This window comes from Pan paniscus, chromosome 8, assembly GCF_029289425.2.
Source record: "Pan paniscus chromosome 8, NHGRI_mPanPan1-v2.0_pri, whole genome shotgun sequence".
Taxonomy (NCBI): domain Eukaryota; kingdom Metazoa; phylum Chordata; class Mammalia; order Primates; family Hominidae; genus Pan; species Pan paniscus.
The window spans coordinates 37,628,389-37,642,856 of record NC_073257.2 but is presented as its reverse complement, the minus strand read 5'-3'; the positions used below and the strand labels follow the sequence as shown (position 1 = coordinate 37,642,856).

At 39.3% G+C, this 14,468-nt stretch overlaps 1 protein-coding gene across 9 annotated transcripts in view; it reads left to right on the top strand.

Moving 5' to 3' along the window:
- Positions 1-14,468, top strand: part of PRTFDC1 (phosphoribosyl transferase domain containing 1) — a 163,604-nt gene that overhangs the window by 9,226 nt on the left and 139,910 nt on the right. For 8 of the 9 annotated variants that reach the window (XM_063607298.1, XM_063607300.1, XM_063607296.1 and 5 more), the window contains 2 exons: positions 2,028-2,134; positions 7,093-7,276. In XM_063607298.1, the coding sequence (XP_063463368.1) occupies positions 2,031-2,134; positions 7,093-7,276 (288 nt within the window). In that variant the 5' untranslated portion in view covers positions 2,028-2,030. Of the gene's footprint in view, positions 1-1,553; positions 1,741-2,027; positions 2,135-7,092; positions 7,277-14,468 lie in introns of those variants that run through there. The other variant, XM_063607299.1, reaches the window with a different exon arrangement.

Here is a 14,468-nt window from a genome sequence, read left to right as displayed (position 1 = left end):
CGCTTCCATGTGGAGGGGCTGCAAAGTGGAAGCAGGGAGGCAAGTGTAGTGGCTCCTGGGACAGTCCTGGGAGAAATCATGGTGGCAATGGACTGGCCTGGGGGTGGGGGAACAGCAGTGGAGGTGCCGAGAGGTGGTCCTGGATAAATTTCGAGGGAGTTGAAGATAGTTTTCTGCTGTGTTGCCTGAGGGGGATGAAAGAAAGGAGTCAGTGACAATTCCAAGGGACAGGAGACTTCTCAAGGATCCTGCATGGGAGCCTTGGGTAAGACAGAGAGCTACAAGGGGCACCAGGAATTTGGGAAAGAAGATCAGAGGCTGGGGGCAGTCAGCAAGGCCTCCAGGAAGAAGTGGGGTGTGACCTGGGCTTCTGAGTTCGGAATACAGAGGTAGAGGAGGAAAGGGGGAGAGATAATGAAGGGGTGCATGGCAAATGAATGAATGAAACCCAGAGCTGGGAAGAATCCTGACTTGACTGCAAACCATTCTGAAGGCAGGAAGCAAAGATGTAGGGAGTTGTGCTGGAAAATTAGGGTGGGTCTGCATTGTGAAAGACCTCAGAAGCTCAAAGCTGGACAGAGGAGTCAAAGTGTGCAGGAGTGAGTAAAGAATGGGAAACTGAGGCCAGTTGTGCTGGCTAACGCCTGTAATCCCAGCACTTTGGGAGGCTAAGGCAGGCGGATGGCTTGAGTCCATGAGCTCAAGACCAGCCTGGGCAACCTGGCAAAACCCCATCTCTACAAAAAACACATAAAAATTAGCTGGGCATGGTGGCACACACCTGTGGTCCCAGCTACTCAGGGGACTGAGGCTGGACGATCAATTGAACCTGGGAGGCAGGGTTGCAGTGAGCAGAGATCGCACCACTGCACTCCAGCCTGGGTGACAGTGCGGGACCCTGTCTCAGAGAGAAAAAAAAGAATGGGAAACTGGAATACAGCTAGAGTATGATCTGAGTGTGTAACACTTCATTGTTACATCTTTTCTTGATGTTCCAAAAGTAAAAGTAACTCCACCTTCACCTTCCATTTCTCCCCCACCTCTTTACTATTCTAACCGTAAAACTAGCACATCAAGTCCTAAGCGAGAGGGAGACTTACTATCAGTCCATCCACTATGTGAATAGGCCAATTTTCTGGACCATCAGTTTCTAATAGGACGGTTTAAGTGTCCAACATAGTACATCCTTTTAAAGTCTTTACTATAGTGACTAGACATTCAAAAGTTTGGGTCTACTGTGATCCCAGGAGATACGTACTTTTAATAAGAAATCTTTTCCAGGCAGATGAGGCACTTACAATGAATAGAAATGTTATAGTATGTATAATATAATAATGATACTGCATGTATTTTAGAATTACAAATATGTTGTTTATTATGATACATTTATATTTAAATATATTATATATTATAAATATATAATTTGGGGAAAAATTATATATTACACATATGCCCTCACAAATAATGCTATCGGGTTAGCTATAAAACACTGACTTTATATTTTTATTGTATGATAGGCCAGGTGTGGTGGCTCATGCCTGTAAACCTAGCACTTTAGGAAGCTGAGGCAGGTGGATCACTTGAGGCCAGGAGTTCAAGACCAGCCTGGCCAACATGGCAAAACCTCGTCTCCACTGAAAATACAAAAATTATCTGGGCGTAGTGGCACATGCCTGTAGTCCCAGCTCCTCGGGAGGCTGCGGCAGAAGAATTGATTGAACCTGGGAAGCAGAGGTTGCGGTGAGCTGAGATCACCCCACTGCACTCCAGCCTGGGTGACAGAGAAAGACTCTGTCTCAAAGTCTCAAACAAAACAAAACAAATATTTTATGATGCCAATAGTTGGGAATGGAGTGCTCTGTTCACTTTAGTACTGTGCCTTGTATCAGGTTGTGGAAACAAATAACCTTGTTCCACTAAACTTTTCATAAGTTGAGGGAATTCTCCTCTCAAGTGATACTCTTTTGTTATGTTTTAAACAAATTTCTGATGAAAAAATACCATAACCAAAATAATTTGATTTGCAGATTATGGACGATTGGCCAGGGTATGACTTGAATTTATTCACGTACCCACAGCACTATTATGGAGACTTGGAATATGTCCTCATCCCTCATGGCATCATTGTGGACAGGTGAGTGTGATTTCCTATGTCAATCTTGGTCCTGCACTGGGCCGGCCCACACTTGTGTGAATCCCACAATATACTTTAGGACCCTATTCCTGAGCTGCTTTTTATAGTGGTAGAGAGAACTTTTATATAGGGCAGTGAATTTGAAATAAAATGAATGTATGCTTAAACTGAATGGTTTACCTGGACATTTATTCAGGTGGTATGGTAATATGGTAAGAAGGATATACATACGTAAGCTATTATAAGTAACAGCCTCAAAATAACAATGTCCTAAGATGGTTTTTCCGTGGCAAAGAAGTCCCACCCTCACAGAGGGGGGACAGTTCCGTGATCAAATAAACTTTGGAAATTTTGTGTCTCCCATATTTTTGTCTCCCAGTTGACAAATCAAAACAAACATTAGCATATTGAAAATATGGAAATTCCAGACAAAAGAAAAGAAGAACACAGAAAAGAAACCTGCTTGACTTTAACAATTAAAGCAACCTTTTTCTTGTGCAAAGGGAGACTTTGTACTCAGTTTACCTATTTACAACTCTCAGAAGAGATTTCCCTTAACACCAGTTTGGGAAGCTCCTAATTTAAACAAATTCTTGCATTTCTTACCTGAATTTTCTAATTTAAAATTAATTTAAAATCAGTCAGAACATGATTGACTCCTGGGTAGGGGGTAGGGTTACCCTAAGCCTTTTCTTTGTACAAGAGAATCATCCAGTAAACTTGTTAAAATGCATATTCTTAAGCTTTATGTCTAGAAATTTCAAATCGATATTCTAGGGTGGGGCCCAAGAATGTCCATTTTCACCTTTGAAATAAATTTATAAGCCAGGGGCTATGGCATGCACCTGTAATCCAGGCTACTCCAGAGGCTGAAGTGTGGGGATCACTTGAACCCAAAAATATGAGACTAACCTGGGCTAATCTCAAATACTGAGATCTTGTCTCAAAAAAAAAAAAAAATTAAGATGTAATTTACAGGGCTGGGTACAGTGGCTCGTTCCTGTAATCCCAGCACTTTGGGAGGCTGAGGCAAGAGGACTGTTTGAGCCAGGAGTTTGAGACCAGCCTGGGCAATGTAGTGAGAACCCGTCTCTACAAAAAAATAAAAAACATTAGTCAGGCATAGTAGCACGGGCCTGTAGTCCCAGCTACTAGGGAGGCTAAGGCGAGAGGATCACTTGAGTCTGGGAGGTCAAGACTGCAGTGAGCCATGATCATACCACTGCACTCTAGCCTGGGGAACAGAGCGAGACCTTGTCTCAAACACACACACACACACACACACACACAAGATTAATTTATATACTACTGCACAAAATTCACCCATCGCAGGTGAACGACTAAATGATTTTTAGTAAATTTTTATGGTCAGGCAACCATCAGCACCATCCAGTTTTACATTTCCATCATCCCCAAAAGTTTGTTTGCAGCCAATCCCTGCTCCCACTTCCAGCATCTTTCTCTATAAATTTGTCTTTTCTGGCCATTTTGCATAAGGAAATCGTACAATAGCTAATTATTGATTGACCAGTTGATGTACATTTGGATGTCCCATTTTTGGCTATTGTGGAAATGCTTCTATAAACATTCACATATAAGTTTTGTGTGGACATATCTTTTCATTTTTCTTGGATGGATTTCTCAATGTGGAATTCTGGGTTTTCTGGTAAGTGTAAGAAACTGCCAATTATTTTCCAAAGTGGCTGCACCTTGTTACATTGCCACTAGCAGCATATGAAGGTTTCAGTTTTTCCACGTACTTGCCAACATTGAATATTGTCTGTCCTTTGATTATAGCCATTCTTGTGGCTGTCTAATGGTATCTCACCGTGGTTTTAATTTGTATTTTCCTAATCATTAGTATACTTGTTAGCTATTCATAAGCCTTCTTTGGAGAGAGGTCTTTTCAAGTCTTTTGCCAATTTTTAAATTCAATTGTTCATCTTCTTATTGAACTGTAAGAGTTCTTTATATATTTTGGATAATAGTCCTTTATCAGATATATGATTTGCAAATATTTACTCCCAGCCTATGGTTTGTCTTACTATTTTCTTACTGGTATCTTTTAAGAAGAATGTGTATCCTGCTGTTGTGGGGTGAAGTATGTATATGTGTTAATTAGATCCAGTCAGTTGATGGTGCTTCTCAGTTCAACTATATGCTTACTGATTCTCTGACTGTTGGACCCGTCAATTACTGATAGAGGGGATGTTAAAGTCTCCAAATTGTGCATTTGCCTGTTTCTCCTTGCAGTTCTATTAGGTTTTTGACACTTTGTTTTTAGGAGCATATATATTAGGAATTGTTATGTCTCTTTGGATAATCGACCTCCTTATTATTGGGTAATGATGCTCTTTATCCCTGCATATTCCTTACTCAGAAGTCTGCTCTGTCTGAAATTAAAATAGCTATTCCAACTTTCTTTTGATTAATGTTAGCATGGCATGTCTTACTCCATCCCTTTAATCTATCTGTGTTTTTATATTTATATTTAAAGTGAGTTTCTTTTTCTTTTTCTTTTTTTTTTTTTGAGATAGGGTCTCACTCTGTCACCCAGGCTGGAGTGCAGTGGCACAATCTCGGCTCACTGCAACCTCCAACTCCCGGGTTCAAGTGAACCTCCTGCCTCAGCCTCCCAAGTAGCTGGGATTACAAGCATGCACCACCACACCTGGCTAATTTTTTGTATTTTTAGTAGAGATGGGGTTTCACCATGTTGGCCAGGATGGTCTTGATCTCCTGACCTGAAGGGATCTGCCTGCCTTGGCCTCCCAAAGTGCTGGGATTATAGGTGTAAGCCATAAAGTGAGTTTATTGTAGGCAATATACAGTTAGATCTTTTTTTAATCCACCCTGACGGTCTGTCTTTTAATTGCTATATTTAGACCATTCATATTTAAAATGAGTATTGATATAATGTTTAGTATCTATCGTATTTATAACTATTTTCTATTCATTGCTGTTGTTGTTTCCTTTTTTGTCTTCCGCTCTGTGAAATTCTTTTTTTTTTTTTTTTTGAGTCAGAGTTTCGCTCTTGTCACCCAGACTGGAGTGCAATAGCACAGTCTGGGCTTACTGCAACCTCCGCCTCCTGGGTTCAAGTGATTCTCCTGCCTTAGCTTCCTGAGTAGCTGGGATTACAGGCGCAGACCACCAAGCCCGGCTAATTATTGTATTTTTAGTAGAGATTGGGTTTCACCGTGTTGGCCAGGCTGATCTTGAACTCCTGACCTCAAGAGATCTGCCCACCTCACTGTGTGACTTCTGATGTCTGCGAGGTTTATTTTTCTCTTGTTTTTATTTTTAAGCCTCACTTACTAGGGATCACCCTGTGTTTGAATAGCTTAGTGTTTGGCCTACAATTGGTTAGAAGTTGTGCTCAAATACGTCAAGCCAGTAAGTCTTCCACTCTCTGCTGATGGGGGTGTGTGGGGACTTGAAATTAGATTCAAATTTCCAACCATTTTCAAATTTTTCGACGTTTACTTTCCCCTGAGCTTTCTTGTTCCTTCTCTGCACATGTACACACCCTTCATTGTCCAGGGATGTGTGGGTTGCTTGAACTCACTCTGCTGTGCATATGTACAGCCTCTGGTCAATTGAGATGCATGAAGAACTTATTGTGTGCCCCTGTTCTATGACTGTCTAAACTCTTCCCTGGAACTTCCTATCAAATCCCCAGCCAGCCTGCCAGTGCACTGCTCAGCGGTGACTGCACCTCAGGATAGTGGAGCCCTGCCACCAAGGTGACCATTTTAGCTTACAGTGTTCCCTATCAGGTGAGCTCCCTCTGGCAGTGCATCACCTTGGTGGAACTACCTGTTTGAACAACAGAGCTGGGGATGGGGGCTGGGGGGTAATAAGAGCATCCCCACACAAGAATGCCCCAGACTCATGCTGTTTCCACCCAGTGTTCAGTGTTTTCAGAATTAAATGCTTCTCAGTTTGTTGTATGCCTTTGGTTGATTTCCAACACGATGAGATGGTTGTTTTTGGCAGTTTTGCCCAGTTTTATAGTTGCTTTTCTGGAGAGGATATGTTCGCCTCCTTACTTCATCATGTTGGAAACAAATGTTCTTTTTTTTTTTTTTTTTTTTTGAGAAGGAGCCTTGCTCTGTCGCGCAGGCTGGAGTACAGTGGTGCAATCTCAGATCATTGCAACCTCTGCCTCCTTGGTTCAAGCGATTCTCCTGCCTCAGCTTCCCGAGTAGCTGGGATTACAGGCACCCGCCACCATGCCCGGCTAATTTTTGTATTTTTAGTAGAGACGGGGTTTCACCACATTGGCCAGGCTGGTCTCGAACTCCTGACCTTAAGTGATCCGCCCATCTTGGATTTCTTAAAATGCTGGGATTACAGGTGTGAGACACCACTCTTGGCCCAAATGTTCCTTTTTAAGGAGGATGCCAGATATTCTGATGTACATTTTTTATGATCATGTGTCTTCTTTAGAATTCAGTAAATACTGCCAGGCATGGTGGCTCATGCCTGTAATCCCAGCACTTTGGGAAGCCAAGGTGGCCAGGTCACCTGAAGTCAGGAGTTCGAGACCAGCCTGGCCAACATGGCAAAACCTCGTCTCTACTAAAAATACAAAAATTAGCTGAGCATAGTGGCGGGCGCCTGTAATCCCAGCTACTTGGGAGGCTGAGGCAGGAGCATCACTTGAACCCAGGAGGTGGAGGTTGCAGTGAGCCAAGATCGTGCCACTGCACTGCAGCCTGGGCAACAGAGTGAGACTCTATCTTAAAAAAAAAAAAAAAAAAAGAAGAAGTATATTTTGAACACCTTATGTTCAACCTTAACAAAGCTTTTCTATCTGTGGGTTTCTGTTTCCCAAGGTTTTCCCCACATTCCTCTGAGTAATCGAATACGTACAATACATCTTGCATTTCATTAAAGCAACAGAGATACTCAGAAGTAATTGTGCCTTAATATATCTTTTATCCTTCTTTCAGAATTGAGCGGCTGGCCAAGGATATTATGAAAGACATAGGATATAGTGACATCATGGTCCTGTGTGTGCTTAAAGGAGGTTACAAATTCTGTGCTGATCTCGTAGAACACCTTAAGAACATCAGCCGAAATTCAGATCGATTTGTCTCAATGAAGGTTGATTTCATTAGACTAAAAAGTTACAGGGTAAGTTATTACAAGCTCCGCTTTATGACATTTCATTTAACAATGCTTTAGGATAAAAGAATCAATAATGTTATGAAAATGAAGAGTGCAATTTTTAAAAATGGAGATGAAAATGAAGGGTAATTTTAATTTGCAAGAATATGGCAACCTAACATAAGAATTCAAATGATATTATTTAGGGCGTGGGGTGGGGACCTTCTCTCTATTTTCACATATATGGGAAGACTCAGCAGTAATGATTTGTGCTTTCTTTTATGGTGATAAAGTGAGTGGTTATATCCTGGTGCCCAGCCCCACAGCTGTGTGTGGTCAAAGTGTGAACACTGATTTGTTTTTTCTACTCTGGATGTCACTATGGGTCCTGGGGACCTATGGGAGGGTGTCCAGCCCAGAGAGGAGTCTTAGTACTTGGGTGGCTGCAGTTGTGGCCTGGAAGTAAAGAAGGGAAGACTATAGGGACAGCACATTGCCAAGTGTGAGGAAACAAGGTCAGGGAGCTCCAGCAGAAGGCCCCTCCACCAGTTTACTCCATTAATTCTGGCTTTCTATGGGCACCACTGGGCAGAATTAATGGAATTATTCTCCAAAGATGTTTCCTAACCAGATGCAGTGGCTCATGCATATAATCCCAACACTTTGGGAGGCCAAGACAGAAGGATTCCCTGAAGCCAGGAGTTCAAGACCAGCCTGGGCAACATAGTGAGTCCCTGTCTATATACAAAAAGAAAATTTTTAAAATTAGCTGAGTGTGGTGGCATGTGCCTATGGTCCCAGGTACTCAAGAGGCTGAAGTGGGAGGATCGTTTGAGCCCAGGAGACAGAGGCTGCAGTGAGCTGTGATGGCACCACTGCACTCCAGCCTGGATGACAATGAAACTCTTGCCAAAAAAAAAAAGCTGTTGTTTCCTTAGTCTCCCTCCTCCTCCCTCTATGATGTTAACTTCTTTGATGCTTTTTGATTTAATGCATAGTAAAACATTAAAAATAACTTACTATTGGGTGAGGAGCTCTTGGAGTCAAACCATGAAAATATTCTCGTTGACTAAACTAACTTGACACATTTTAATTCATGAATCACTCTTTGAATTGGCCTTCTATTGCTGTGTGGCAAACTCACCACAAATGTAGTGGCTTAAACCAACATACACGTGTATTATCTTAAAGTTTCTGTAGGTCAGAAATCTGAGCATGGTGTAGCTGAGTTTTCAGCTCAGAACCTTACAGGGATGAAATCAGTGTGTTAGTTGGGATTTTGATATCATCTGAGGTTTTCAAGATCACTGACTGTTGGCAAGCTCAGTTCCCATTTCCTTGTTGACTGTAGGCTGGAGTTGGTAGACTCTCCACTCCTAGGGGTTGTCCCCAGGTGTTTGCATCAATTACCCCACAGGTCGTTCACAACACCATTAGCTGTTTGCTTCTTCAAGTCTGACGGAATAATCTTAGCCCTTCTTTTATAGCTCACCTGATTAGATCATGTTCACCCAGGTAACCTGCCTTTTGATGAACTCAAAGTCACCTGACTAGTCACCTAATCTTTGGTGGGAATTCCCACCACGTTTACAAGTCTTACCCACACTCAAGTGGAGAGGATTATGCAGGGTGTGTACATCAGGGGACAGCGGTTTTCAGGGCCACCAATCTGTCTTCCACATTCCTCATGTGACTCTCAGTTGCCTCAGTTCTAGAGCAGCTGGAAATTAGTTCTGATTTCTTAAGATACTCTGTGTTTTCCTGATCACCTCTCAGGCCAGAGTGAAGCTGGTTTTTGAAGACATCTTAGCTCTAATTTCTTGGTTTTATCTTCTCCTGAGAATTTTTTCTCTCTTTAGATTATCTTCATTGTGGGTTAAATCCCTGTGCTTCCTTCATACCAGATTTCTCTGATTCACTTGGCCCTGACCCTTATGATATTTGTCCCTGGTTAACAGCATTTTAAAAACCTGTTAACATTTTTTAAAATTAAAGTCAGGTTTATTGAGCCACCGTTTACATGCAGTAACATCCATCCTCTTTAGAGTTCAGTGAATTTCAACAAATGCATACAATCATGTAAATCACCACAGTCAAGATATAGAACAGTTTCCTTAACAATGCAAAGAATGTCCTTGTGTCCTTCATAGTCAACGTCCTGAACCCCCAAGCCCTGGAAACCACAGATACGTTTTCTTTTCCTAAAGTTTTGCCCTTTCCAGAATGTCTTACAGATATAATCATGTATCATGTAGCTTTAGTAAATCCATAAATCATAACATAATGCATTCATCCATATTGTGTGTATTGTTGATGAAAAGAGTCAAACTGTAAAATATTTCAACAGATTTATTCTGAGCCAAATATGAGTGACAACCTGTGACACAGCCCTCAGGAGATCCTGAGAACCTGCGTCCAAGGTGATCAGGACACAACTTGGTTTTATACATTTTAGGGAGACAGAAGTCATCAATGAATACATGTACAGTGTATGTTGGTTCGGTCTGGAAATGTGGGACAACTAGAAGCGGCAGCTTCCAGATCATGGGTAGATTAAAAGATGTTCTGATTGGCAATTGGTTGCAAGGGTTATCATCAATAGAAAGGAATGTCTGGGTTATGATAAGGGGTTGTGGAGGAAGCCAAGGTTTAATCATGCAGATGAAGCCTTCAGGTAGCAGGCTTCACAGAGAATAGATTGTAAATGTTTCTTATCAGACCTAAGGGGTCTATTCTATCAGCAATTCCTAAAGGGAGAGGGGATCATGAGGCATGTCTGGCTTCTTCTTCCCATCATGGCCTGAACGAGTTTTTCAGGTTAACTTTGGAATGCCCTTGGCTGAGAGGAGGGGTTCATTCCCCACAGTTGGGGGGCTTAGAATTTTATTTTTGGTTTACAGTATCAGTTCTTCTTCTTCTTCGTATCAGTTCTTCTTCTTCTCCTTCTTCTTCTTCTCCTTCTTCTTCTTCTTCGTGTCCAGTAGAATTTGATTATATAGATAGAGTGCAGTTTGTTACTCCATTCATCAGCTGAAGGATATTTGGGTTGTTTCTATTTTGAAGCAATTACAAGTAAAGCAGCTATAAATATTCACATGCAGGTATTTGTGTGTACTTATGACTTCACTTCCCTTGAGTAAATATTTAGGGGCAAGATGGGAGGTCATATGATGAGTGTATATAATAAATTGCCTGGCCAGGTGCAGTGGCTCATGCCTGTAATCCTAGCACTTTGGCAGGCCGAGTCGGGCAGATCACCTGAGGTCAGGAGCTCAAGACCAGCTTGGTCAACATGGTGAAACCCCATCTCTACTAAAATACAAAAATTAGCCAGGCATGGTGGCAGATACCTGTAATCCCAGCTACTCAAGAGGCTGAGGCAGGAGAATCACTTGAACCTGGGAGGCAGAGGTTGCAGTGAACTGAGATCATGCCACTGCACTCCAGCCTGGGCAACAGAATGAGACTCCATCTCAAAAAAAAAAAAAAAATTGCCAAACTCTTTTCCCAAAGGATTGAATCATTTTGAATTCCCACCAGCATATGTGACAGTTCCTGTTACTCCATATTTTCAATAACACTTAGTATTATCAGTTTTTCCTTATTTTTTTCTTGATTTTACCTGTTCTAATAGGTGATGATATCACATTGTGGTATAATTTGCATTTCCCTAATAAATAATGATTTGAACATAGTTACATTTGCTGGTTTGCTATTCATATAGCTTTTTTGATGAAGTGTTTTTTCAACTATCTTACCCATTTAAAAAATTGGGTTGTTTTCTTATTATTGTATTTGAGAGTTTTAAAAAATATATTGGCCATGAATTTTTTATTAGATATGTGTTTTGATATATTTTCCAGTCAGTGAGGTTTTTTCATTTTGTTTTTCAAAGAGCATTATCAAAAAATTTTTTAAGTTCAGTTAATCTAGTGTGTCCTTTTGTGGATCATGCTTTTGGTGTACCTAAGAAATCTGCCTAACTCAAGATCACAAAGATTTTCTCCTTTTTTTAAAAAGAGAAGTTTCATAGTTTTAGATTTAAATTTAGGTCTGTGAGACATGTCATGTTAATTTTTTACTACGATATAAGGTATGGATTGCGATTCCTTTTCTTTTCATTTTTGCATGAAGTGTTTGATTATTCCAGGATTATTTGCCAAAAAGACGATCCTTTTCCATGGAATTGCTTTTGATCTTTCACTGAAAATCAGCTTACTTTATATATGTATGTGGGTCTATTTCTGGACACTGTCAGGTCTGTTCATCTACATTGTCACTGCTTTGATTACTGTAACTTTATAATAACTCTGTAAATTAAGTAGTATGTGTCCTTCAACTTTGTTCTTTTTCACACTGCCTTGGCTATTCTTGTTCTTTGTCTTTCCATATAAATTTTAATATCATGTAGCTGATTTCTACAAAATAACACATTAGAATTTTATCAAGATTGCTTTGAATCTATAGATCAATTTGGAGGGAATTGACATTGTAACACTATTTAGTCTTCCATTCCATGAACACGGTATATCTCCTAATTTATTTATATCTTATTTCAGTGTTTTCTGGTTTTCAAGTGTCAGCTCTTAGGCATATTTGGTTAGATATACACTTAAATATTTAATGATTTTGATCCTATTATATTCAGTAAGTTTTTCTTTGAATTTCAAGTTCCAATTATTTATGGGTAGTATTTAGAAATACTATTAATTTTGTATATTGAATCCTATGACTTATGAAACTCACTTATGAGTTCTAATAGCTTTTTCATAGATTCTTTTGGGTTTTCTATGAAGATAATAATTTCTTCCTTAAATAGAGATGATTTTGCTTCTTCCTTTATACTTACAGACCTTTTATTTCTTTTTATTGCATGATCATGCCAGTTAGGACCTCCTGTACACTCCTGAATATGAATGGTGGGAGAAAACATCCTTGCCTTGTTTTCAATCAGTATAATACTGACTGTTGGTTTTTTGAAGATCTTCTTTATCAGGTTAAGGAAGCTCCTTCTATTCCTAGTTTTCCAAGAGGTTTTTTCATATTTTCTTAAAAAATTATGAATGAATATCATCAGTGCTTTTTCTAGATATGTTGATATGGTAAAATACATTGATTGGTTTTCTAATGTTGGACTATCTTTCCATTAATGTAATATAATGACATATTATCCTTTTCATGTATTGGTGGATTCAATTTGCTAATTTTTTGAGGAATTTTGCATTTAAGTGCTTGGAGGATATTAAACCATAGTTTTTTGTTTTTGTTTTTTTTCTTGTAGTGCCTTTTTCTGATTCTGGTATCAGGTTTATATTGGTCTTTTAAAATAAACTGGGAAGTATTTTCTCCTCATCTTTTTTTCAGAAGAGTTTGTGTAGAATTAGTACTAATTCGTCTTTGGTATTTGGTAGAATTCACCAGTAAAACCATCTTGACATGGAGCTTTCTTTGTCAGAAGATTTTTTTAATTGGAATTAAGTTTATTTAGTAGATATGGGAGTATTCAGGCTAATAGTTTTCTCACTCTTTAATAGTTTGTGTCTTTCAAGGCATTTGTCCATTTTATCTAGTTTTTACATTTCTGGACATAAAGTTGTTTATAATATTCCCTTATTATCTTTAATCTCTGTAGTGATATTCTCTCTTTTAGTCCTGATGGTATTAAATTGTATCTTCTGTCTCTTTCCTTTTCTTCACCAGTATGCCTAAAGGTTTTTCAATTTTTTTATTCTTTCAAAGAACCAATTTGTTGCTTTCTTGATTTTCTCTTTTGTGTTTATGTTTTCAGTTTCATTGATTTATGCTTTTATGTTATTTCCTTCCTTCTGTTTGTTTTGGGGTTAATTTTCTTTTATTTTCCTAGTTTCATAAAATGAAAGTTGAGTTCATAGATTTGAGATTTTCTTATTTTCTAATACAAACATATAATGCTGTAAGTTTTCCTTTAAGTACTTCTTTAGCTGCCTCTATATATTTTGATATATTGTGTTCATTTTCATTCAATTCAAACTATTTTCTAATTTCCTCTTTGACTCATTGGTTGTCTCATGTTGTTTAATTTTCAAGTATTTGGGAGATTTTCCATACATAATTCCTGTATTGTTTCTAGTTGAATTCTGTTGCAGAAACTGTATTTTGTATGATTCCAATTCTTTTAAATTTTTTGAGGCTTGTTCTATGGCCCAGGATATATTTTATATTGCGGAAACTATCACCATTGTAATCCATGTCAAACTAAATACTACTATTTCTTTCTAATTTCTCATACCTTTTCCTTGTGTATTTCTCTAAACAGCACCTCTTAAGGGTGACCACTGAAAAAATAGGAATGTTATTTATAACTTTTCAGCTAGTAAAGAGGATGAAAAGGAATAAAGGAAACTCCAAACTTGATTAATTCAATAGTAGACACAAAATAAGAAACAGGCAGCCTTATTATATTTGTATTACACATAATGAAACAGAGACCTGAGATGTTCAGTAACATGCCCAAGGTCAAGCAGCATGTAAGTGGTGGATCTAGTATTTAAATCAAAGTTCCACACCAGAGCCCAACACTGTGACCACTGGAGCGTACAGTCTCCCTAGAGATGTGTTGAGATAAATTAGGCTAAAAGGAAGAACATTTGACCAAATGAATCACCATTATTTTTTCTTGAGCTTTATTTTGACATTCACCTAACCCGGCTAAGCCAGCTTCTATAATTGCTGGAAGAATGACAATATCCATAAATAGACAATTACCTGCTTTTTTTTCTGAAATGTTTTATATGTTGAATTAATAAGCCATCAAGTAGTACCTTCTAAGAAAATGAATATTAACACTGGGTTTTTCTGTAAATTATGGAAAACTATGCTTTGCTTTTCCTCTTTCTGCCCTGCACCATGGAGATACTCCACAAGACATGAACTTTCACTCTACCTGCTTGTTCTCTGGATTCACTTAAAGCTTGCTTGCTGCTTTTAGGAGGCCAAATCCAGAAAAATTCGGAAAGAACCTTGAGCTTCAGGCTTCATACTAACTCCTGAGCATATAGAGACTCGAATCAAAGAGAAACAGGCATAATTCAGCAGTCCCTTGAGCTACCCGATTGTGTGTGTGTGTGTGTTTGTGTGTGTGTACATGTGTTTAGAGGCAGGGTCTCGCTCCATCACCCAGGCTGCAGTACAGTTGTGTGATCATAGCTCACTGCAACTTCAACCTCCCTGGGATCAAATG